General features: G+C 48.2%; 1 protein-coding gene across 1 annotated transcript in view; it reads right to left on the bottom strand.

Moving 5' to 3' along the window:
• LOC125947200 (uncharacterized) overlaps positions 1–23,422 on the bottom strand; it is a 30,288-nt gene extending 6,866 nt beyond the window's left edge. Inside the window, 9 exon segments of the mRNA XM_049671599.1 lie at positions 1,203–1,251; positions 3,339–3,426; positions 4,011–4,188; positions 5,681–5,771; positions 15,895–16,055; positions 16,058–16,282; positions 17,272–17,479; positions 18,215–19,055; positions 23,323–23,422. Of these exon segments, the coding sequence (XP_049527556.1) occupies positions 1,203–1,251; positions 3,339–3,426; positions 4,011–4,188; positions 5,681–5,771; positions 15,895–16,055; positions 16,058–16,282; positions 17,272–17,479; positions 18,215–18,694 (1,480 nt within the window). The 5' untranslated portion in view covers positions 18,695–19,055; positions 23,323–23,422.
• Between the last annotated feature and the right edge of the window lie 1,471 nt (positions 23,423–24,893).

Below are 24,893 nucleotides of genomic sequence, written 5' to 3'. Positions count from 1 at the left end.
AATTAACAAAAACGCTTCAATAAGCGCGGGAGAAAGTTTGTAGGTTAAAATTGCGCTTATTACGGCACCTCTAGCGGGAGCTACTTGAACTCACTTAGGCATTTTTTGAGGGGATGTACTATGCTTGTTTTGTTAGCAGAGATTTTTTCGCCCTCTGTGGCCATTTGGTGAACTCGCGAGTTTCCGGGGCCTGGTTTATTACCATGGAGGCGGTGGAGAGGAAGGCACGCTTTATTTTGCGTGTGTGTCGAACGCTTGTGCTCGGTTCTGCAGATTCAGACAGCGCTCCTTTACTTTAGTGAGAGCGCTGATTCGAACCTGGCCGTGGGGGACACTGTAGCTTGTTTGCTGGCAAGTTGTGCCGGCTGATATGGAGTCTTGGCATACTGTCACCGCGGATGGTAGCCGAGGCCAGTCTTCGACCACTGCAAGCGCCGGGCATGACTGGCGACGATGGGTCCGACATTTGCAGCAAACCATGTGCGTGAGTGCGTGTGTTTTGAACTTTTTTTTTTTTTTTTTCGCTGACAGTTAGATACATTGGCAAATTGATGTGAGCTCTGCAGTCAGTGCGCGTAAGCACGCCGTAACGGCATGATCAAGCCCCAGCCGGAATGATGACGCCGGGAATTTCAAAACTGTGCCTGCGCATCAGCATACGCAGTTTGGTCCTGTCGACAGCGCTTTCTTTCTTTCTTTTTTTTGAATCAACATTAGTTAGCTGTCATATTGCGTGCATGTCATTGCATTGTGCTCGTTGTGCGAAGGTAAAACTACGAGATAGGAATTACTTGGAGTAGGTCGTGCTCTGTCTAGATTTAGGCAAGGCAATTAGCTATGGCGTTGCGCTGCTGAGCTCGAAGTCACGGGTTCGTTACCAGTCGCGGGGGCGGAGTGAAAATGTTCGTACACCGGGCATTGCCGATACATCTCTCCACAACATTGCGCATGAATGTGTGCTCCCGGTTGTACTGGCTTTCGGAGGTGATGCCGGCATGACTGCCAGGTACTGGAACAAGCGGCCATGCTCGAGGGCATATCCTGAGTCTGCTGTTACAGAAAAATGACAGCTGAGTGCTCTGCCCTAGTTAGGGGTACACATTACGAATACTTACGAAGCAGATACTCGCCAAGCAGCAGTTGTGCGGCTAGGCGCGCACGCAGTGGATTATGCTGCCACACCTAAGAGTCGTAGCACGAACCTGGGAACCGGGGGTTCACAACAAGGATGCGAAGTTCCGCGTTGCACACCTGCAATGAGGAGCAATACAAAATAGCGCTGCAGATATGCTCGAAATCTCTTTTTGCCATGCATATGCAGAGAACAATACATACATGTACGCTGGTACAAGCAGCTACACTGTTTCAGTCATAGGCGTGCACAGGGTTTTGCGTTCTGGGGGGGGGAATGAGCCCCCCCCCCCGCCCCCTTTGTGCGCACGCCTATGGTTTGCACGAAGGGTCTGTTCGATTCGGCTGCACCACTTGAACCAAGTGCACGGTGGTGCACGGCCGGTTCCGCACTTTTGCAGTGCCAGTTCAGTGGTGCAGCTGCAGCGCAGCACTAGCGCCACGGAGAAACGAATGCCACAATGCAGGTGTTGTGCAGGCCTTCTGCATCATGTTGCCTGTTTACTGGTTAATTTGTATGTGACTTGTGTTATTTGCGTTGCACTGTTTGCAGTTGTAGAAAAAATTGGTTAGCTCTGTTTTGTGTGTGTGTGAGCGTCGCTGCTGCACAGGACGACGATGAACTGTGCCACACTGTCAACTGTCGTTCAAGTAGCCATGTACCTTGTGGACTCGGACAGTGATGAGGAGTTCGATGACTTGGTTGCAATGTTGGCCGTAAAGCTAGTGAGGAAAGACCGCAGTCGTATTCCACGATGCCATGAAGACGTCGTTGGCAGCTATTTTGAGTTTCAGTTTAAGCAGCCCTTCTGACTGTCACGCGAGACCTTTTAACTGTCTTGCAGACCGCTATCAAGCATCTCAGTTCTTCCCAGAAGCTCGTGGAGGGCGCGCGCGAATCAGTGCCAAAAAAACGTGTCTCATCGTTTTGAGCTATCTCGGGAGCCAGTGCAGCATGTACTGAATTGCAGGCAGATTTGATGTTACAGTCATGTGTGCACGCATGCATTGAGAGGGTGCTGAACCTTTTACATAGCACGAGTGAAAAAGTGGTCGCGTGGCTGGACCAGCAACAGCAAGAACGTAGCAAGGGTGGCTTCTTAAGAAGGAGCGCTGGGAAGGGGCCACGAAACGTCATTGGCTGCGTGGACGGAAACCACATAGAGATAAACACCCCACCGAATCACCGCACTCGTACTTCAATCGAAAAAAGTTTCCTTCTTTGATCCTGCAAGGCATATGCAACCATGAGAACAGATTCATAGATGGGCTCGTTGGATTTCCCGGCTCGGCACACGACGCCAGGGTGCTCCGCGAAGGCTCCTTTTTTGAAGCTACGGCAACGAAATGGGGGCAGCACTGGTTACATCCTGGGGGATTCAGCCTATCCGTTGCTACCATGGCTTATGACGCCTTACAAGGTTGCACAGCGGAGCTTCCCCTCCTGGAAAAGGAAATGTAACAAGTCCCGGGAATTCCCAGCAGAGAGTTGCCATTGAGGTGACATTTGGAATACTTAAGCAGCAATTTAAGCAGGCTGTACTTGATGGACGCAGCCAGCATCAAGCAGTGCTGCCTTATAATCCTGGGCGCATGCGTCCTGCACAACTTATGCAATGAGGAGAGAGATTTCTTCGAAGAGCTGCAGGAACTCCCGGATCTGGAGGAAGTCGGAAATGATGAGGGACAGTGGCCATGTTGTTGACCGCAGTGTGGCAGGCTACAGCGAGTGCCTGCGAAAAGCAATTGCCAAAAAGCAGTGCTAAAACACAGAAGTGCATGTCTTTGTGCCTTTTTCGATCTGGAATAGTAATTTCATTTGTGCCGCTAGCAGTACTTATGCAGATAAGTTTTGCTTCACTCTGTGTAACGCTGCAAATATACTTTTTGAGGAAACGTTTGTGAAAGATAAAGAATCGAGACGTTTGGGACCTGCAAGTCCCAGGCTACTTCGTATGGTTTTCTTGTGTTGTCTGATAATAATACACAATACGCACACACATAAGTATCAGTGTTTGTCTTGGAAAATTTTATTCAGAAGCCGTTGTGGCAACCTTCTCAACAGCGGTTACCAGCCGCTCTAACAAGGACGTTTTCTTGTCAAAGTGTTCAATCCGCTCTTTCTTTGCCTCCTTAAATTCGGTTAAAAGAGCATTCAATGATGTCCTTCCTTTTTTTGTCAAGGCATCCACTGGGTTGGCATTTACAACTGCAGCTGATGCAGGGCTTGGCAAGGGTTTGCCCGTTGACAATTCTGGCTCCATGTCAATGCCGTCATCAGCGTCGGGAGACTTGCTGAAAAACAATGGGCAGGATTAAGGGGGATAACTAAACTTCTGTCAAAATGAGGCAACTGCAGCTGCTGTCATTTTCAATTGTTGCTCCGGGCTTCCAGAACTATAGGTGTGATGTGATGTTCTTTTTCAAGAACATCACTTAGCTCTCTATGAAAGAAGAAAAAAATTTGTTGCAAATACAAAAGCCTGAGACTGTATGCAATGGTCAACAGCACTCGCTCTTCATATTCACACAAAGCCCTCGAGTGCCCGGATGAATTGTTTTTCGTTTTCGTCTTCTTATAAGAGCGTTCGAGGCTCTTCCATTTATTTTGCACTTGAAGCTCGGTCATCACAGATGAAAATTCTGTGATGATCATCAGAGCAATTGCTTGCCACATGGCCTTTTTTGTCCTGTGAAAAAAAAAAGTCATTGATTAAAAATTGGAAATTCTAGCACATTAAAAGCTGCTGAAGTACGCTCACAAGTGCCTAAGCAAACAAAGTTGAAGTTTAACTTTTTGTTAACACTTCAATGAGAAAGTAAATGAAACTTGCTTAAGGCCGCCTTTTTTCCCAACGAGAGGATTTAGTTCTGTATACTTTGAAATGAGGAACCGGGTCTTCTGAGCACTCCAAAGCTCGGCCTCGGGGGATCTGGATCGCTCCTCCATCGGTGCGGCGCCGAGGTCCGCAGGTGCTGCCTCTATGGCAGGTGGTGCCGGTGAAGCTGCTTCTGATGGCGCTGACAGCGCGTCGGTGTTGGTTTCTTGAAATATAACTGTAATGGGACAGTCCCATCCGTGACAGAAAATAGTATCGCATTGAGTTGTAGGTATGTACCTACTCTGGACTAACATATTCGAAGCTTCACATGCAGGCTCAGTAGTAAAGAGGAGCGACTTGTCAACCTACGCACTCAAGACGTAGATGTACATGTACATTCTTGTGACCTAGTGGCATGTACCCACTCTGGGCGATTGGCCAAGAATCGGGTAGTTTGTAGGAAAGTGTAAAATAAGTCAAAAGTTCATAATAGGTGAGTAATAATCGAAAGATAAAGATTGTAGAGCCTGCATGATTTTACATAAATTAAAATTCTACCATAATTATAACAAAACAGTTCAAATAAAATTCTGCCGTAATTATAACAACAGTTCAAATTCAATTTTAGTGAAAGGAAAGGAGGCCTAAGATTTTGTATTCGGAGGTTAAATCTCATTGATCTTAAAAGAAAATCTTGGATGGTAGCGCTAACCTTCCCATCGCTATGCGGAAGTGTAGAGGCACCCAAAGATAGTACATTTAACAGTTAAGTCTATTCCAAGAAGGTGGGGGTGGTGTTGGTAGGGTTCGTTTTCTTAAGCTAATAAATCGTCGACAAGAACTAAAACGTTCTATGGTCTCATCTTCACTAAACGTGTGACAAATCGGGGAACCAGAATGCCACAGTGAAGCCTAATAGTTACTTCATTTTTTTCTCGATTGGCATACGAGTTAGTTGGATGCAGTATAACAAATAAACATTATCTTCTTTGTTTTGTCGCAGCCAACATTTAAAATTTTTATGCACATTACTACGTACTTGCTATTCCCTCCACCTTTGCTGCACGGGAAACGGTGCACGATAAATTTCTGGATCAGAATAACATGCATTTTGTACACTTCAGTACTGGCATATTGAGTGTAGGATGTTTCAGCAAACACGTTCAAAAATTTTTAAAGGTTGCCTGTGGCAGATAGCAGTTCACATACATGTGCTCGTGGTGCTAAGCTGGCAAAGCTTCTTGCAAGATACAATATAGAGCCCTTGAACGATGGCAGCATAACATACCTGAAAAATCCGAAGACTGTTAGCTGCATTGACGTCACATTTGCATCTAGTCAAGTTGCCCCTATGTTCGGCTGGTGTACAGATTTTGAGAGTCGAGGTATATTTCGAGACTCATTACCCGATCCTAATCTCTGCCCTTCATTTTCGTGCCCAGAAAAGTGAAACTGAAGTTGGTAGACTGGGAAGCTTACACATCAGCCGTAGACAGAAGGATCACAGCCTCGACTATGAATGCAGAATTAGTACCGACAATAGCTTATTGCCTCAAACAAAGTACCTGCTCTGCCACTCAGCATTGTAATGAACCTACTGACGACGAAGATTTCGAAAGGCCATGCGTCATTCGAAGGCGTGCCGAAAGCAACGCCCTACATACTAAGAATATCGAAGACCTCAGAACTTGTCAACGGGCACAAAGACATACACGGCGTTACCTCACCAAACTGAACCCAAAAAGGTGGAGGGACTTTTGTGGGACGCTGGAATTTCACCATGGACACTGCAACCACTGCAAAGCGTGCCATATATCCCTGGAATCAGTGCGAAAAAGAAAATGCCTCAAGCAGCGACTTATCAGACAGCTATGGAATATATGCAAAAAGAATATGCAGCCGCAACGCACATTCTCATCGCTCTCAACGGAGGTCGAAGCCCACGCTGCGTCGGAACCACACAGGCCATCTTTTGCCACGCTGAGCGGGTGTCTGACACGACTGGCGACAGTCAGAACGTTCCTTTGTTCGTGACTTCGCGTGGGTTAGTCGAGCGGAGGACTAATATGTAGTGAGGGATTGTTTGTTAACCATTTCATATAGCAAAGCCTAGATTTACCCGCCATCTCATCAGTAAATAGTATCAGGTCCAGTTGCACATTTCATTTTATCCTTTTTTCCCACTCTCCTCTGGAATCTTTTAATCCCATTCCCCATCCCTATACAGAGTAGCATGCCAGCACTTGTATATGTGCAGGCAAAAATCTGTTTAATAAAGTGTCTCTGTAGATGCTGCTCAGGTCGAAAAATTCTCCTTGCCAAATATCTACATGCTTTTGGAAGTAACCGCTGCAGGTATAAACACTACCGAGGGCAATATTTGCGTTGCACTATCATAAAAAAATAGGTTCTTCATAATCTGTTGTCAGTCCCTTTAAGCTTACGCAGTGGCAGGGTAGTAAATATATATTTTTCGTTAGTCCGACTAATGGTATGAATATAAGTTTTGAAAATGAATGGAAATATTACATACAAACTATTTATATTTCAAAATGCACTATTCGGTATATTTGAAACATGAAATATTTTGCAACGACCACCTATTGAAGTCCACTTGCTGCTTTCCATCTACTAAAGGTATTGCATATTATCAGAAGTGAAATAAAAAAAATGTTCCAAGCAATGCAGAAGCAAACTGTAATACATCTTTTGTTACGGTTTTGTGGCACTAGCCTACATCACATCTTGACTTTTGCTTGTAATCTGTCTAGTGCTTTTGGCAGTCTAGTCAGTAGCAGGTGCATCTTTTTAACTGCAACCAGTGACCTTTTTCTCGTAATGGGCCCTTTTACCTGTCTACGACAAACAAGTACTTCAGCAGCTCTTTTTTTTTTCCAATAACAGTTTAGTGTGTTTGGAAATGCACTCATACAGCAGCAATGTATTGTTAGAAAGTTTGTCATCAGGCTCTAAAAATATTGCAGCTGTTTGTGCAGTTTGCGCTTCGAACCGATTCTAATGAGAAGCGATTCTGAGCCCCTGATAGTTACTCATCTTTTTAGCAGTGCCCAGCACAGAAGTGGTACAGCCCCCCATTATACCAAAAGAAATAATTTTCCTGTCAATGTCTGTGTTTGCAATACTCCATATTCATTATTATATTCGTATATGAAAAAGCTGATATTCATCCACCTCAACAATTATAAAAATTCTTTAAAAAACCTTGTACAGTAATATGCAGCAGCCAAACATAACACATCACTAGTTTAATCGTGCGAAGAACAAGCATGCTTTGTACACCTGCTTGAAGTCCACTTGAAGCTTGGACATAATCGCATTGCATCACATGCAAGGTGTTTTTGATGCTAACATGAATGTAAAATGTGTCAGCTACACCTTGGGGCATCAAATAAATGCATTAGAAAAATAGGCATACAGAACAATATTGCATGACACTGCAAACTTGCATTGTGAAAGCATGCACACACAGCACATAGCTTAAAAGCCATTTTCTCACATCTCATGGAGACAGGTTAGTACTGAAAATGAAAAGTCAATGATCTGCTCATTTTCTCCCAACACACACAATGTCATAAAAATAGGCGGATAAATACTGCAAATAATTAAATTCTATCATGATAATATTGAAAGTGTTGCCGGACCAAAATGCTCGTACCTTCGCAGAAGCGACTCGGCAGCAGGATGCTGTTTACCAACAGGATGCCACACGCTAAGCAAACCTGTAACACGGTTGCTGACCAGCAAATCCTGTGCCTTTTGCTGCAGCAGAACACAAGTTTACGAAGCGCTTTACTAACTACCCATTTGGTTTCGCTTGTATGGTTTGTGGACGCCTGTACTTTATGGTGGATTTGCGCAGTACTCCAGCGCATGCAATGCAGTGTCACTGGGGGATGTTTCTCGATCGCGAGTCATTCGACAACTTTCGCTTTTGTGGAAATTGTCGAGGGTCCCTGTGCAGTGGTAAGGTGCTCCTGATAGGTACATTTAACTTTATTCTTCACATATAATAAACAGGCAACAGCTTCTGTGAAGACACGTTTCTACCGATTCCTATGAAAGAGGGATCAACTCTATTAAATTTATAACAGTGGATTTAGGCGACGAGTCAAACAAGGCGAAAAAAACCACGTGGTCAGGAACGACTTCAGCACAACCAACAAAGACAAGCACGAGCAACATAATCCATAAGCAGAACTGCGCAAAATGAGGGGCGAGCAAGCAATCTGGGAATGGCACAGTTCGCACGGTCCATTCATGTTTAGGAGGGTGGTGCGGGATAGAGCCATGGGCGCAGCTCATTTGTGTTCGGAGAAGTGGAAGGGCGACGAGTGCTTGGGGCCTCCGAAATTATTCGTTATACAGGTCACTTCGTTGTAAAGGACACGCACCACACAGCTCACAATAGAAGTGAAACAGAATTATTCCATCATTATACAGGTCAATTCATTGCAGAAGCACTCGCCTGTACAGACACGACATATGAAGTTCAAAAGAACAGACTGGTGGGCTAGTTGGTACTGCATAACTTGAGGTAAAGCGCAAGAGAGCACATAGGACAAAGACACAGCACTACTCAACTGATTCTTAACTGCACATGGCTAATACATATATACCATAATACAACAGGAAGAAAAAAGCCACTGTCGCAACATAGATTACTTTTCGGCATAATCATCCACCACAGGCAGCTACCATGATAGGAACAGGGTTTCTTTTTGGACTGAGAAACAGATGGGCGTAATCTAACAAAAGTAATCTATGTTGCGACAGTGGCTTTTTTCGTCCTGTTGTACAATGGTATTTATGTATTAAATACTATGTGCAATAAATATTGTCTTGTAGTAGTGACAGTAAAGAAAACAGTCGTGACACTGTTTATGACGAAACTGGTTGTTTATTGGGCGAACCTGTGCCCACAAAAGCAAGCTACACTCAAAGCACAACGATAGCGGCGAACACAGTCGGCGATCGTCGAAAATCTGATCAGCGGCGAAACGCGTCGGCTTTTATACCTGAGTCATCGAAAGTTCCAGATTAATCCTTGATGCCCGCGGGTCTTCCAGAAAGTTCTAGACAATTCGCGTCGGTTATACAATCAGATAACATAAGCGTCGGTGAAAACAGGCAACGGAAAGAAGCATCGATAACGTTCTAGAAACTTCCGATACAGGCGCGTCCTGCGCCAAGCGATAACGTTTAACATTTGTTAGCCGGTGGAAAGCGGCCACCGGTGAAAGGTAAACATGTATACGTGTCAATACCCTCCCCTTAAAAAGCATCGACCCGATGCTACAAACAAGAAAGCGAAAACAAAACCACGCGTACAGAAAGGGACAAAAATAACAAAGCAACAAAGGACCTAAGTTCGTCAGCGGGCGTAGAAAGGCTTAAGACGCACCACGTGGATGACTTCAGGTCGTGCGCGGCGCCGCTGTGATTGCGAAATACCGTCTGGCACGACCTCATAGTCCAGTGCGCCAATACGTCGGATGATCTTATATGGTCCGAAATAGCGACGTAAGAGTTTCTCGCTAAGTCCTCGTCGGCGTATCGGAGTCCAGACCCAAACACGGTCTCCGGGCTGGTACTCGGCGTAGCGTCGTCGAAGATTGTAGTGTCGGCTGTCGGTTCTCTGCTGGTTCTTGATGCGCAGGCGGGCGAGCTGTCGACCTTCTTCGGCACGCTGCAAATAGGTGGCAACGTCGAGATTTTCTTCGTCGGAGACATCCGGTAGCATGGCGTCAAGCGTCGTTGCCGGTTTCCTTCCGTAGACCAGGTTTAACGGCGCCATGTGCGTCGTTTCTTGCATGGCTGTGTTGTATGCGAAGGTCACGTATGGAAGGATGGCATCCCACGTCTTGTGTTCGACGTCGACGTACATTGCCAGCATGTCGGCGATGGTCTTATTTAGGCGCTCGGTGAGGCCATTCGTCTGCGGGTGGTAGGCGGTGGTCCGGCGATGGCTTGTATGGCTATAGCGCAGGATGGCTTGAGTTAGTTCAGCCGTGAAGGCCGTACCTCTGTCGGTGATGAGGACTTCTGGGGCACCGTGACGCAGGAGGATGTTCTCAACGAAGAATCGCGCTACCTCGGCAGCACTGCCTTTGGGCAAGGCTTTTGTTTCGGCGTAGCGGGTGAGGTAGTCCGTAGCTACGACGATCCATTTATTCCCGGACGTCGACGTCGGAAAAGGCCACAGTAAGTCCATCCCGATCTGCTGGAATGGTCGGCGAGGTGGCTCGATCGGCTGTAGAAGTCCGGCTGGCCTTGTCGGCGGTGTTTTGCGTCGCTGACAGTCTCCGCATGTCCTCACGTAATGGGCGACGTCGGCTGAGAGGCGAGGCCAGTAGTATTTTTCTTGTATCCTCGCGAGCGTGCGGCAAAACCCGAGGTGTCCAGCCGTTGGGTCGTCATGGAGAGCTTGCAGAACCTCTGGACGCAATGCTGAGGGTACCACGAGGAGGCAGTTGGCTCGGAGAGGCGAGAAGTTCTTCTTTAGGAGAATGTCGTTTTGCAAGAAAAACGACGCCAATCCTCGCCTGAACACCTTCGGCACAATGACGGTCTTGCCTTCCAGGTAGTCTACAAGGCTCCTTAGTTCCGGGTCGGCTCGCTGTTGTTCGGCGAATTCGTCGGCACTGATGGGTCCCAAGAAAGTGTCGTCATCCTGGTCGTCCTGTGGCGCCGGTTCGACGGGGGCGCGAGACAAGCAGTCAGCGTCAGAGTGCTTTCGCCCGGACTTGTAAACGACGGTGATGTCGAATGCTTGAAGTCTCAGACTCCATCGTGCGAGGCGACCTGAAGGATCCTTCAAGTTAGCTAGCCAACACAAGGCGTGGTGGTCGCTCACAACTTTAAAGGGCCTGCCATAGAGGTAGGGACGAAACTTTGATGTAGCCCAGATGATGGCGAGGCACTCCTTTTCTGTTGTGGAATAATTTGCTTCCGCCTTCGATAGCGACCGGCTAGCGTAACTTACAACCCTTTCTAGTCCGTCAGTCCTCTGCACAAGAACGGCGCCGAGTCCTACGCTGCTTGCGTCAGTGTGGACTTCGGTATCGGCGTTTTCGTCGAAATGCGCAAGTATTGGCGGCGATTGCAGGCGTCGCTTCAGTTCTTCAAAGGCTTCGACTTGCGGCGTCTCCCACTTGAACTCGACGTCGGCCTTCGTGAGGTACGTCAGTGGCTCAGCGATCCGTGAAAATTTCTTGACGAAGCGCCTGTAATAGGCGCACAGTCCAAGAAATCTACGTACTGCCTTCTTGTCAGCGGGCGGAGGAAAGTTGGAGATGGCCGCAGTTTTCTGAGGGTCGGGGCGCACTCCAGACTTGTTGATGATGTGGCCCAAAAACAAGAGCTCCTCATATGCGAAGCGGCACTTTTCTGGCTTTAATGTGAGTCCGGAGGTCTTGATTGCTAAAAGAACTGTTTCAAGGCGCCGCAGGTGTTCTTCGAAGCTTGAGGCAAACACAACGACGTCGTCCAAATAGACGAGGCAAGTCTGCCACTTCAAGCCTGCCAGTACTGTATCCATGACGCGTTGGAAAGTCGCAGGTGCCGAGCAAAGACCAAACGGCATGACCTTGAACTCGAACAGTCCGTCTGGTGTTATATCGATTTGCCAGTAGCTGGTTTTGAGGTCCATCGACGAAAAATACTTTTTGTTGTAGAGTCGATCCAAGGCGTCGTCAATCCGTGGGAGGGGGTATACGTCCTTCTTCGTGATCTTGTTGAGGCGACGATAATCGTCGCAGAAGCGTAGGGTTCCATCCTTCTTCTTCACTAACACCACGGGGGACGCCCACGGACTCTTGGACGGCTGGATGATGTCGTCGCGTAGCATTTCGTCGACTTGTTGCCTTATGGCCTCGCGTTCGCGTGCCGAAACTCGGTACGGGCTCTGACGGATTGGACGGACATATTCGTCGGTTATAATGCGGTGCTTGGCGACAGGTGTTTGTCGAACTTTTGACGACGACGAGAAGCAGTCCTTGTATTGCAGGAGCAGAGCTTTTAGCTGTTCTTTCTTATGCCTGGGAAGGTTCTGGTTGACGTCGAAAGTTGGTTCAGATACTATAGTCGTCGTTGCAGGCGCACTGGAATCCGTGAAGGCGACAGCACTGCTGGCTTGTACTATTTCGTCGATGTAGGCGACCGTGGTGCCTTTGTTAATGTGCTTGTATTCGGGGCTGAAGTTCGTGAGCATCGCCCTTGCTTTCCCTGCACGTAGCTCAGCTATGCCTCTAGCGACGCAAATTTCACGGTCGAGCAGTAAGTGATGATCGCCCTCGATGACCCCCTCCATGTCTGCAAGCACTTCGGTACCGACGGAAATCATTACGCTGGAGCGAGGCGGAACGGTGACTTGTTCTTCAAGCACATTCAAGGCATGGTAACTTATGCTTGTATCCGGTGGTATCGCGTTGTTCGTTGAAAGCGTTATCGACTTGGACCTTAAGTCGATGACTACACCATGTTGATTTAGAAAGTCCATGCCTAGGATGACATCCCTGGAGCAGTGCTGGAGGATTACGAAGTTCGCCGGGTAAGTGCGGTTGTTTACCGTGACTCGCGCTGTGCAGATTCCATTCGGCGTTATTAGGTGGCCTCCCGCTGTCCGGATATCGGGCCCTTGCCAGGCGGTTTTCACCTTCTTCAACTTGGCGGCGAACGCGCCACTGAAGACGGAATAGTCGGCGCCAGTGTCGACGAGAGCGGTGACGTTATGACCATCGATGAGCACGTCTAGATCGGTAGACCGGCGTCTGGTGTTGCGGTTAATTCGTGGCATCGGATCACGGCTGCGTCGGCTTGCTCTGCTGCTGCTACGTCGCGTCGGAAGGTCTTCTTTCTGCGGTGAAGTGCTGTCAATGCTGTTGCTAGGCGGCATGCTGATATCTCGTCGTGATGATACGCGAATCGTCGTCGTCGGCGGCGGCGGAGGATCTTCGGCATTGCGTCGTACAGCAACCGCACCTCCATCGGTTGCTGCCTTTAGTTTCCCGGGTAAGGGCTCGAAGATCGGCCCCGGGTGGGACCGGTGTACTGACGGCGATGCGGCGAGATGTAGCAGCCTGGTGACGGCGAGCGTGAGGGTCGTCGTGGTTGCCACTGGGCTCCGGCGAGGTAGTCGGCGATGTCACGTGGTCGCTCGCCAAGCTGTGGACGTGGTGCGTTGACGGCAAACCCTCGTAGGCCCATCTCGCGGTATGGGCATTGGCGGTAGACATGGCCGGCTTCCCCGCAGTGATAGCAGAGCGGGCGGTGGTCGGGGGCGCGCCAAATGTCCGTCTTCCTTTGGTAGCTGCGCTGGGCGACGGGCGGGCGTGCTGGCGGCGGCGGCGGTGGACGACGGAACTGCGGCGTTACGGGGCCCTGGCACGAGCGCGGAGGGGGGCCTTGACGACGGGTGACGGCGGCGTAGGTCAGCGCTTCCGGCTGGGGTTGCGGTGATTCGGGAAGTCCTAGCGATTGCTGGATTTCCTCCCGCACTATATCGGCGATGGAAGCAACTTGAGGCTGCGACGACAGTAGCAACTTCTGCAGTTCTTCGCGTACTATCGCCCTGATGGTGTCTCGTAGGTCGTGGGAGAGTCCTTGGACTTCGGCGTACTGTGGCGTCGAACGGCGATTGTATTGCCGGTTGCGCATGTCCAGTGCTTTCTCGATCGTCGTAGCCTCCGAGAGAAAGTCTTGGACTGTCGTTGGTGGATTCCGCACAAGTCCGGCGAATAGCTCCTGCTTAACTCTCCCGCATGAGCATGCGAACCTTCTTGTCTTCTGGCATGGCGGGGTCGGCGTGCCGGAATAATCGAGTCATTTCTTCAGTGTACATACCGATGCTCTCATTCGGGAGCTGTACACGGTTTTCCAGCAAGGCTGCAGCTCTTTCTTTACGGACGACGCTAGTGAAGGTGTCCAGGAATGCGGCTCGGAAGAGGTCCCAGGTTGTTAGTGCATGCTCCCTATTCTCGAACCAGGTTCTGGCGCCGTCTTCAAGTGAGAAGTAAACATGGCGCAGCTTGTCGTCGCAGTCCCACTTGTTGAACGTAGCGACCCGGCCGTATGCCTCCAGCCAGCTTTCGGGGTCTTCACATGGTGAACCGCGGAAAGTCGGTGGCTCCCTGGGTTGTTGCATCACGATTGCAGATGTTGGCGCAGGGGCTGTCATGGTAGCTGCTGCCGAGGTCGTGACTTTTGTCCTCTTGGTCTTCTCGGGAAGAGGTCCGTATTCCGGGGGTTGGTTTTGTAGCCTGAGGCTAGCTCGATGCTCCGGGACAACGTTGGTACTCTCTTCGGGGTTCGGGCTTGGATCACGGCTTTTCGGGGGCGTCCGCTGCATGCACTCAAAAGCACCTCCACCAGATGTAACGTAGTAGTGACGGTAAAGAAAACAGTCGTGACACTGTTTATGACGAAACTGGTTGTTTATTGGGCGAACCTGTGCCCACAAAAGCAAGCTACACTCAAAGCACAACGATAGCGGCGAACACAGTCGGCGATCGTCGAAAATCTGATCAGCGGCGAAATGCGTCGGCTTTTATACCTGAGTCATCGAAGGTTCCAGATTAATCCCTGATGCCCGCGGGTCTTCCAGAAAGTTCTAGACAATTCGCGTCGGTCATACAATCAGATAACATAAGCGTCGGTGAAAACGGGCAACGGAAAGAAGCATCAATAATGTTCTAGAAACTTCCGATACAGGCGCGTCCTGCGCCAAGCGATAACGTTTAACATTTGTTAGCCGGTGGAAAGCGGCCACCGGTGAAAGATAAACATGTATACGTGTCAATATTCAATTGTTAGTAGAGCTGTCTTTTTGTCTTGTCCTGTTGTCCTACGTGCTCTCATGCGCTTTACCTCAACTTATGACATATGACTTTTCATTTTTCGCTTTAAGTCGATACTTGACCTCGAAACCTGCATATTTGGCTTAACGTGTTCAAAAAAAGATTTGCCACTTACCGCCGTACTGCTCTTGCTGAAGTTTTGCAGAAGGATCGCATTTTGTAGTCTACGTCGTTCAGTGTGACACTTGCCACAGTGAATTGCCTGACTCGAGTGAAAATTTGCCTACCCTCACGGCCATGCAAGCTGCCATGATGGCACATGCATAAACTTGTGGCACCGCCTGCCAGCAGCTGCAGAAAGCAGCATTTCAAGGAGGGCTCCCACGTGTCGTATGAGCAGGCAACACACGCCAACCCTCCCTGAGCAGCTGCTTTCTGTAGCTGCCGGCAGGTAGCAACACAATTTTATGCTTACACCATCATGACAGCAGCTCACACCCCAATAAGCAAAGGCAAATTTGTGTTTTTTTCTTAAAAACCACACAATCAACTGTGGCAAGTGTTGCAATGAACGACGTATACTCCAAAGTGTGATACTTCTTCAAAATTTCAGCAAGAACGTTGCAGCAGTAAGTGAGAAAAAATTTTCCAGCATGCTAAGCGAAATATGCAGGACCCTGTATGCTAACAAGCCTCAGACCACACCACTCTAAACAATTTACTGTTAGGGCTATTGCACCAACATTCTGGTTTAGTTTCCCAGGACATGTATGTGACATGACATCATAACACAGGGTTGTCACATTGGAGCAAAGCATCGGGACATTGTTGCACTTGCTTCAGCTCCATGAGCGGTTTGTTATGCTGGTACATTGAGCTGCGCAATGAGCGGCAGCATAGCAGACGACAGAGCGAGCTGCAGTGAGTGCTCTGTTGCCATGTCACCACTCTTTGTATCATGATGTGGCATCGCACACATCTTCTGGGAAACGTAAATGGAGCTGGTGGTAGAAAGCTTCAGAAGTAATTTAGGGTACTCTGAGACTTGTTCATATGTTTTGTGAGGTTTCGAGCTCGAGGACCTTAATTTAAAGCAAACAATGAAGAGTCAAATGTCATCTCAGTACTCCTTTAGGACGCAAATACTCATGCAGGTCAGGTGCACGGACACCAAAAAACATGCCAGTCTGGCTTCCATGAATGCATGTGTGGCAGTTGGCAAGCAAAGTTCCAATACGGTACATCTGCCCAAGATTTTGCAGCAGCAGCTTCTGGTTTTTTTTAAATCAAGGAACGAAAACTCCGCCACGGTCTTGCCAAATCCCCATTCCACTGCTTGACGAACTGTGCTCATGCTCTTATTGAAGAGCTCTTGCTGCCGAGTGAGGGAAGCAACAGCATAAGGCCTCATCAGGAGAGGGCATAAAGGGTACGCAGGGTCGCCGTAGATGCAGTACGAGTTGCCCTGCACTAGTCTCTCTAACTTGTCGTAAAGGCCACTGTCACGCAGGATACCTGTGTAAAAAAAGAAACACTGCTTTTAAAAACGGCCATGAAGTCGTGCATTTTCACTGCAAGGTGGCTCTAGCTCTGACACTGTCTCACACGGCGCTTCAATGGGTTGTGACAACCCACACCAGAGATTGATACGTAGCAGATGCCTGTAGCTCAACATTTTAGACAATAAAATCAATTAGGTCTGTTGGCCTTTTCCAAATTACAACCTGCAGGTGTGTTTAATGCATTTACACCTCAGTGCAAGTGACATGGTAAGCAACATACAGTAGCAGTGTGGAAATGAGCAAAAAGCAGTGGTTTCATATTAGGTTTCTGCAAAACCCTCATTGAAACAAACAAGAAACATTGTTTACAGATGGTTAAAATAACGAGAAAACTATAGGTAATGTGTAAGAATTATTCAGTGTGTGGGCATCTAGTCAGAGGAGGCGTTGGTTCTAGGTAAGGTGCACACCAAGCGGCTCCCACATGCAAGAACCAAACCCTGCTTGGGTCTCACGGGGACTCAGGAAGTTAGCACACACAATTAGTTTGTGTCCGCCAATCTAAACTTTTGTATTAAGGGCAGCGTTATAGCCAACACAGAAAGAAAGACAGACACCGTATGACAAAGCGTTGACTTTCAACTAGCAGATTTCATTAAGTAAACGTTTATGCATGTCACATGCTAACTGCATGACTCACTATAGTAGGAAGCTCTAGTGAAAAAAACTATAGTAGGGAAAAAAAAGCAAGGAAAATGACAAAAATGATTGGTATAATAGCATGCACTGCAATACCTGCGCATCAATAACAGCCGCCCTGTTGCATTGTCATGAAAGATCTTAAAAGCTATTTCACAAACATATGTAGACCTAATAAAATCAATCAGTTGAAATCAGTGCTTTATCCTTCGTGCTGTGTCTTACTTTTGTTGTGTGTCAGCTATAGCGCTTACAAAGCCCTAACAAACATCTAGACAATCGATCTAACAAAGAAACACTGACCAGCATCATGCCTGTGCCCTTCATATGGCCCATCAAGCTGGCACACAATCCCATTAGCGCACATCACCGCCTGGTACTTGAGAGCGTGGTGCCTTTTATGACCAGAAAAATATAGCCGCTGGTTCACTGAAGGGCGGCAAATGGGCCTTGCCGTGCCATCCACAAAGCCCCAACATTTGTGCAGGGGAGCACCTCTTTCATACACAGCCTGCAAAGAGAAAACTCCTAAATCAGAACTCTGCATCATCATCATCATCATCAGCCTATATTTATGTCCACTGTAGGACGAAGGCCTCTCCCTGTGATCTCCAATTACCCCTGTCTTGCGCTAGCTGATTCCAACTTGCGGCTGCAAATTTCCTAACTTCATCACCCCACCTAGTTCTTCAACCCCACTCTTACACTTTCTCGGTTAAGGTCCTCAATCATTTGCTGTAATTCATCCCCGTTATTGCTGAATAGGACAGTGTCATCTGCAGACTGAAGGTTGCTCAGGTATTCGCCGTTGATCCGCACTCTTAAGCCTTCCCAGTCTCAAGAGCTTGAATACTTCTAAGCATGCAGTGAATAGCATTGGAGAGATGCATCTCCTTGCCTGAACCCTTTCTTGATAGGTAACTTTCTACTTTTCTTCTGGAGAACCAAGGTTGCTGTACAATCCTTGTAGATATTTTCCACTCTGCATGTACATGCTCAATTTTAGCTTGGTGTATATATTTCCTGTTGAAACACAGTTCCTTGATTTACTGCCAATAAGATGGCAACAGCTATGAGCAGCAACAGATTTCAGCAGTAGCTTTCTGCGTGCAAATCTGGAGCAAGAATTGTTAATACCTCGTAAACATTCACCTGTTGCACAAAAACAAAAGCACAGAAAAGGGTGCAGTGCAAGAACATACATGTGCGAAAGAAAATCACACTGATACAAAATTCGCCCACTTACTTTGGAAAACTCCTCCAGATCACTCAAGCGCAGCCAGCTGTGATTGTTCAAATCGTCCAGCAGATGCCCGAAGGTGCTGTCAATGTGACTGAATAGCATGCCGACAATGCTCGACATTGCAGACGCTTGACGGCCGAACAGGGGCTCCAAGTCCCACCATCTATTCGGATATGCCAGTCTGCGCAGACCCATCAAGAGAGCTTCTTCTCCCGTCACCTTCACTCCCTGGCTACTCTGGATTTCTGGTATGCGCAAGGCATCCTTGAGCAGGGGAAGGTCGTCCTTCTCAAATCGAAACAGCCTCCGAAAAGACTGCTCATCCATTGCCGCAGCGTTCACGAGACCAGTCGACGACTTCCTCTTCCTTTCTCTGGGCGCGCGGCGAGCGAGGAACAAATCCTCTATCTCTGTCCACGATAGATCAAGGTAAAGAAGCTGGTCGCAGAGCACACCGGCACGATCTCGTCGCCACGGCGGCATGTCAAAATTTGCAGGAGGCTCTAAATAAACAAAACGCAAACCACAAAGGACTATGCTCTACGAGACGGATGATTCTGTACGAAACGGAAGAGGCCGCGCTTGGCTGCACGAGACGCCAAACTAATTTACCAGTTTACCGAACGTATCTTTGGATTGCTTCGGCTCGGCCTCAGTCGTAACGTAGGAACGTAGATAACCATTTAAACTTTTGCCTAGTGTCGACAGACACCGTTTTTATATAAATTAACTACTTTTATGAAAAACAGTTTAATGTACTTGACTTTATATGCGTGATTCTATTTTTTTGAAAACAATAACGCAGTCACGACCAGACGTTGGTGGTGCTGCGAGCGCGTGCGACCTACAAGAAGAACGGGAAAAGCGGGCTGTGCTGGAAGAGCGGGTGGAGGCGCTAATGGTACAGGCGGCGCGTAATCCCGGGTCAGCTCAGGCGGGCGGCGGGGACAGCGCGGAGACTCAGGCAGAGGCATGCCATGAGAGCAGGGAGGGACGCCTAGGGGCCGTTGAACAGCAGGCGAGAGCTGGCGGCAACACGGCGGTTCCACAACTCTACAGCGAGGTAGTGTGGCAGGCTTCGGGTGGGAAGGGACGAACGGCAGGGAGCACATCGTCACGTGTCAGTGGTGCACGGCGGGTGGAGAACCAGCTAGCGCGAACTGGAGGACGACAATCGCAGGCAGGAGCCAAACGTGTAGAGCGAAGGATCCTAGTGGTGGGGGACTCCAACGTAGCTAGGGTTAAGGAGGGCGTCCTTACAACAGTGAAGGCAGACGGGCGGGTGAGGGTGGAAGCCCAGTCAGGGAAGTGCATGGTTGACGCAATGGCAAAAGCTCAGAAGGTGGTATCGGACAACCTCGAGCATGAACATCTGGTCGTTATCCATGCTGGTCTCAACGATGTGCTGAAGGGAAGGAGCCAGAACCTAAACGGACAGTTAGAGGTTGGGTTGCGTAAACTCAGAGAAACCTCTGCGAATGTGCATGTGACCATATGCACAATCCCACATGTCCGGGGCCAGGTTAGCGGGATGGAATGGAGGGTGCTTGAGGCTAACCGGGTCATTAGGGGTCTGAGCAGACCACTTGGGTACGGCATAATGGAGGTAAACCGGGAAGTGTACGAGTCTGGCTCCCACCCTTTTGCACAGGATGGCATTCACTACAGTGGTGCCACGGGCGGGAGCGTAGGTAGTAGGATAGGGCGCCAAGCTACGGCTTTTTTGGGGGGACCCAGAGCCCTAAGACCACCAGTGTAGACGAAGACGGACCCAGAGAGGCCCCAGGATTCAAGAAACGTAGAATCGGTAGGAGAAGAAATAGACGTAAGCACGTAAGCAACTAAGGCAAGAAAAGCTGATGGTATACGGGTTTGTGGAGACACATCTTAGGGACATGGAGCAACCTCCCTGTAATCCTGACTATGCATGGGAATATTGCAATAGAACAGAGGGCAGCAGAAAAGGGGGTGGAATTGGTGCATTCATTCATAAAAGTATCAACTGGCAAAGGGTCAAACAGGAATGCAAGGAGCATTTATGGCTAAAAGGGAAAGTAGCAGGAGAGCAGACACTCCTTGGCTTTGTATACCTGTGGACAGGAGCAAATGCCAAAGAGGAAAACAAAAAAATGCTGGAATGCATATCAAGTGACATTAATGAGCTAGGAGAAGGGTGCGAGATTATTATACTAGGAGATATGAACGCACACATAGAAGACATGGACGGGTACACAGACTCAACAGGCAACATGATGCTGGATATGTGTGAAATGCATGACTTAGTTGTATGCAACAGTACTGAGAAGTGTGAAGGGCACATAACATGGGAGGTAGGGAGCCTGCAGTCGACGATAGATTATGCACTAATGTCACATAGGATGCACGATAGGCTAAATGTAATGAGCATAGATGAATATGGCTCCAGAAGTCTAGGTAGTGATCACAAACGTATTAAGGTGAGTTTTAGAAGGGAAATGAAAGTAGGTAGGAGGCAAGATGAACAACCAGGTGGGATATTTTACTCGGAAAAGCAGCTTGAAATAGCAACCCAGCAAATTGAGGAAGTAATTTCAGAGGATACAAAAACAGAATGGACATATGCAAATTTAACAGGACTATTTGAGCTAGAGCTTACTAAGGTACGAGTCAGGACAAAAGGGAACAGAAGACGTAAACCCAAGAGCTGGTGGGATGAGGAGGTTAAGAAGGCCATAGAGAAACGTCAAGAAGCATCCAGGGAACACAGATATTCAAAGCAGAGGGATGAACCAGAAGCTGATGTAGGCAGAAAATGGAATAACTTCTTAAACTGTAGAAGGGAAGCATCCAATTTGATCAATGAGAAGATCAGAAGAAAGGGGAGCCAATGGTTGTCAGAAGTAAACAAAAAGGATAGAAAAGCAGCGAAGAAATTTTGGAAACATCTCAACTCCTTGAGTAATAAGACTAGCCTAGAGCAGAGGTTTATAGTTACAGCTCAAGGTGTTCGACTAGAGGGAGATGAGGCAATGGAACATATAAGAACAATGATGACAGAAAAATTTAAAGAACGAAACATAGCATGTTCTCAATCAGGTGAGGATGGACTAGTCAGTGCAGTGGCTCCACTGGCACAAAGCGAGTGGGAAAGGGCAGAGAAGAGGGTTCCTAGTAGCACGTCGACAGGTCCTGATGGCATCCCAATTATGTTGATAAAGACATTGGGCCCAAAATCTAAGAAAGCATTAAGAGAGGACAGTGAGCAAAATGATAATGGACGGTAAAGCCCCCGACGGGTGGAGACTGAGCAGGATGAGCATGATATATAAGGGAAAGGGGGACAAAGCCGACATAAACAACTACCGTCCCATAACAGTGACGTCAGTGGTTTACAGGGTGGTGATGCAGATTATAAAGGACAGACTGCAGGCATGGGTGGAGAGCGAGGAGGTGCTGGGGGAACTACAAAATGGGTTCCGAAAACAAAGAAGGTTAGAAGATAATCTGTTCTCATTGACACAGTGTATTGAAATAGCAGAAAAGGAACACAGGCCCCTATGGCTTGCCTTTCTGGATATCAAGGGAGCCTATGACAGTGTAATCCAAAAGGATTTGTGGGACATACTGGGCACTCTAGAGGTGGAAGATGGAGTAAGAAATCTTTTAAAAGATATCTATAAAAGTAACAAGGTGCTTATAAAATGGGAAAACAAGGTATCTGGGCCTATAGAGATACAGCAGGGGCTTAGGCAGGGGTGCCCTCTGTCACCTCTGTTGTTCATGCTGTATTTACAAGGATTAGAGAAAAAATTAGAGAGGAGCGGACTTGGCTTCAACCTTTCCTATTTCAAGCAAGGAGAATGGATTAAACAGTCATTACCAGGACTGATGTATGCGGATGACATTGTACTTATGGCTGACAGCAAAGAAGACTTGCAGAGATTAATAGACATCTGTGGTAAAGAGGGAGATAGCTTAGGTTTGAAGTTTAGTAAAGAAAAATCGGCAGTCATGACTTTTAATGATAATCAGGGCAGCGAGCATAGGATACAGGAGGTTACGCTGGAGGTGGTGGATAAGTACAAATATCTTGGAGTGTGGATAAACAATGGGGCTGAGTACCTAACGGAACATGAAAAATATGTGACGGCTAAAGGTAGCAGAAATGCAGCTGTGATGAAAAATAGGGCACTGTGGAATTACAATAGGTACGAAGTGGTGAGAGGGATTTCGAAAGGGGTGATGGTCCCTAGTTTGACTTTCGGCAATGCGGTCCTGTGCATGAGATCAGAGGTTCGAGCAAGGTTGGAAGCTAAGCAGCGACGGGTAGGTAGACTGGCTCTGGGAGCACACGGAAATACACCAAATCAGGGGGTACAGGGTGACATGGGATGGACGTCATTCGAGGGCAGGGAAGCCAGCAGCAAGATAGAATTTGAGGAGCGATTGAGAGAAATGGCAGAAAAGCGGTGGGCAAGGAGAGTTTTCAGTTATTTGTACATGAGGAATGTTGATACAAAATGGAGGAAGCTGACCAGAAAACTGTCAATCAAATATTTGGACTGCAGGAGGGGTGCAAACCAGGAAACAGCGGTTAAGAAAAAGGTTAAGGAAACGGAGAGGGGTCTGTGGAAAACGGGGATGCAGACGAAATCAGCACTGGGAACATACCGAACTTTCAAGCAAGAAATTGCCAAAGAAAATATCTACGATAATTCTAGGGGAAGCTCTTTGTTGTTTGAAGCCAGGACGGGAGTATTGCGGACTAAGATGTACCGAGTCAAGTACCAAGGTATAGACACGTTGTGCTGTGCGTGTGGAGAAGAGGAAACGGCTGAACACCTCATACTTTTCTGTAAAGGGCTTAACCCTACAGTGCAAGGCAACGGGGCTGATTTTTTCAAAGCATTGGGGTTTCGGGACAGTGAAGGCAAAATAGACTTTAAGCGGGTAGAAATAACCAAACAGAGGTTATCTGATTGGTGGATAAAATCAAGGCAGGGGTGAAATTTCACCCACCAGAAAGTACAAATTATGTTAATAGTCATGGCTAGGTGGCGTATGCCACCGCCCGATTTAAAGGGTTCAGCCTCATCCATCCATCCATCCATCCATCCATCCATCCATCCAACTTCACTGCGGCTTGCGTTTGGGGCCGCTAACCTATAACGCTTTTCTGCTTGCATACGCAAACGCAAACGCACCCAAGCGCTAGCGGGCCCCAACGCTTGCGTCCCCCTAATCTAAAACTCTCTATTCTAGTACACTCTAGTTCTTTGCCTCCTGAAAAGGCCAAGGCGTTGTTTATTACCATGGAGGCGGTGGAGAGGAAGGCACGCTTTATTTTTGCGCGTGGTGTCTATCCGCGTTCCGCTCTCGCGTTTCGGCAGATTCAGAACCCTGTGTCCGTAGTGGTGAACACTTGTAGCTTTGTTTGCGTGTGCGAAGTTTGTGCCGGCTGATATGGACGTCTTTGAACTGTGTCAACCACGTGTCAACCGCCGGGTGGTAGCTGTGGGGAAAAGCTTTCGACGCCACTCGCAACGCGGCCCTAAAAGTTGGGCATACACTTCACGATGCGACCGAGCCATTTCTGCAACACGCGCAGTGCCGGTGAGTGGCGGTGGTGTTTTGAAACTTTTTTTTTCTTTTTTTTCGCTGACAGTTAGATACATTGGCAAATTGATGTGAGCTCTGCAGTCAGTGCGCGTAAGCACGCCGTAACGGCATGATCAAGCCCAGCGGGAATGATGACGCCGGGAATTTCAAAACTGTGCCTGGCGGCATTCAGCATACGCAGTTGTCATGTCGACAGCGCTTTCTTTCTTTCTTTTTTTGAATCAACATTGGTTAGCTGTCATATTGCGTACATGTCATTGCATTGTGCTCGTTGTACGAAGGTAACTACGGCTTAGTGTGGCTTAACTACGAGATGGGAATTACTTGGAGTAGGTCATGCTTTGTCTAGATTTAGGCAAGGCAATTAGCTATGGCGTTGCGCTGCTGAGCTCGAAGTCACGGGTTCGTTCCCAGTCACGGGGGCGGAGTGAAAATGTTCGTACACCGGGCATTGCCGATACATCTCTCCACAACATTGCGCATGAATGTGTGCTCCCGGTTGTACTGGCTTTCGGAGGTGATGCCGGCATGACTGCCAGGTACTGGAACAAGCGGCCATGCTCGAGGGCATATCCTGAGTCTGCTGTTACAGAAAAATGACAGCCGAGTGCTCTGCCCTAGTTAGGGGTACACATTACGAATACTTACGAAGCAGATACTCGCCAGGCTGCAGTTGTGCGGCTAGGCGCGCGCGCAGTGGATTATGCTGCCACACCCAAGAGTCGTGGCACGAACCTGGGAACCGGGGGTTCACAACAAGCATGCGAAGTTCCGCGTTGCACACCTGCAATGAAGAGCAATACAAAATAGCGCTGCAGATATGCTCGAAATCTCTTTTTGCCATTCATATGCAGAGAACAATACATACATGTATGCTGGTACAAGCAGCTACACTGTTTCAGTCATAGGCGTGCACAGGGTTTTGCGTTCAGGGGGGGGGGGGGGGGGAATGAGCCCCCCTCCCCCGCCCCCTTTGTGCGCACGCCTATGGTTTGCACGAAGGGTCTGTTCGATTCGGTTTCACCACTTGAACCAAGTGCACGGTGGTGCACGGCGAGTTCCGCACTTTTGCAGTGCCAGTTCA

This window comes from Dermacentor silvarum, chromosome 7 (assembly GCF_013339745.2).
Source record: "Dermacentor silvarum isolate Dsil-2018 chromosome 7, BIME_Dsil_1.4, whole genome shotgun sequence".
NCBI lineage: Eukaryota > Metazoa > Arthropoda > Arachnida > Ixodida > Ixodidae > Dermacentor > Dermacentor silvarum.
This window is presented reverse-complemented; position numbering and strand designations above follow the sequence as displayed.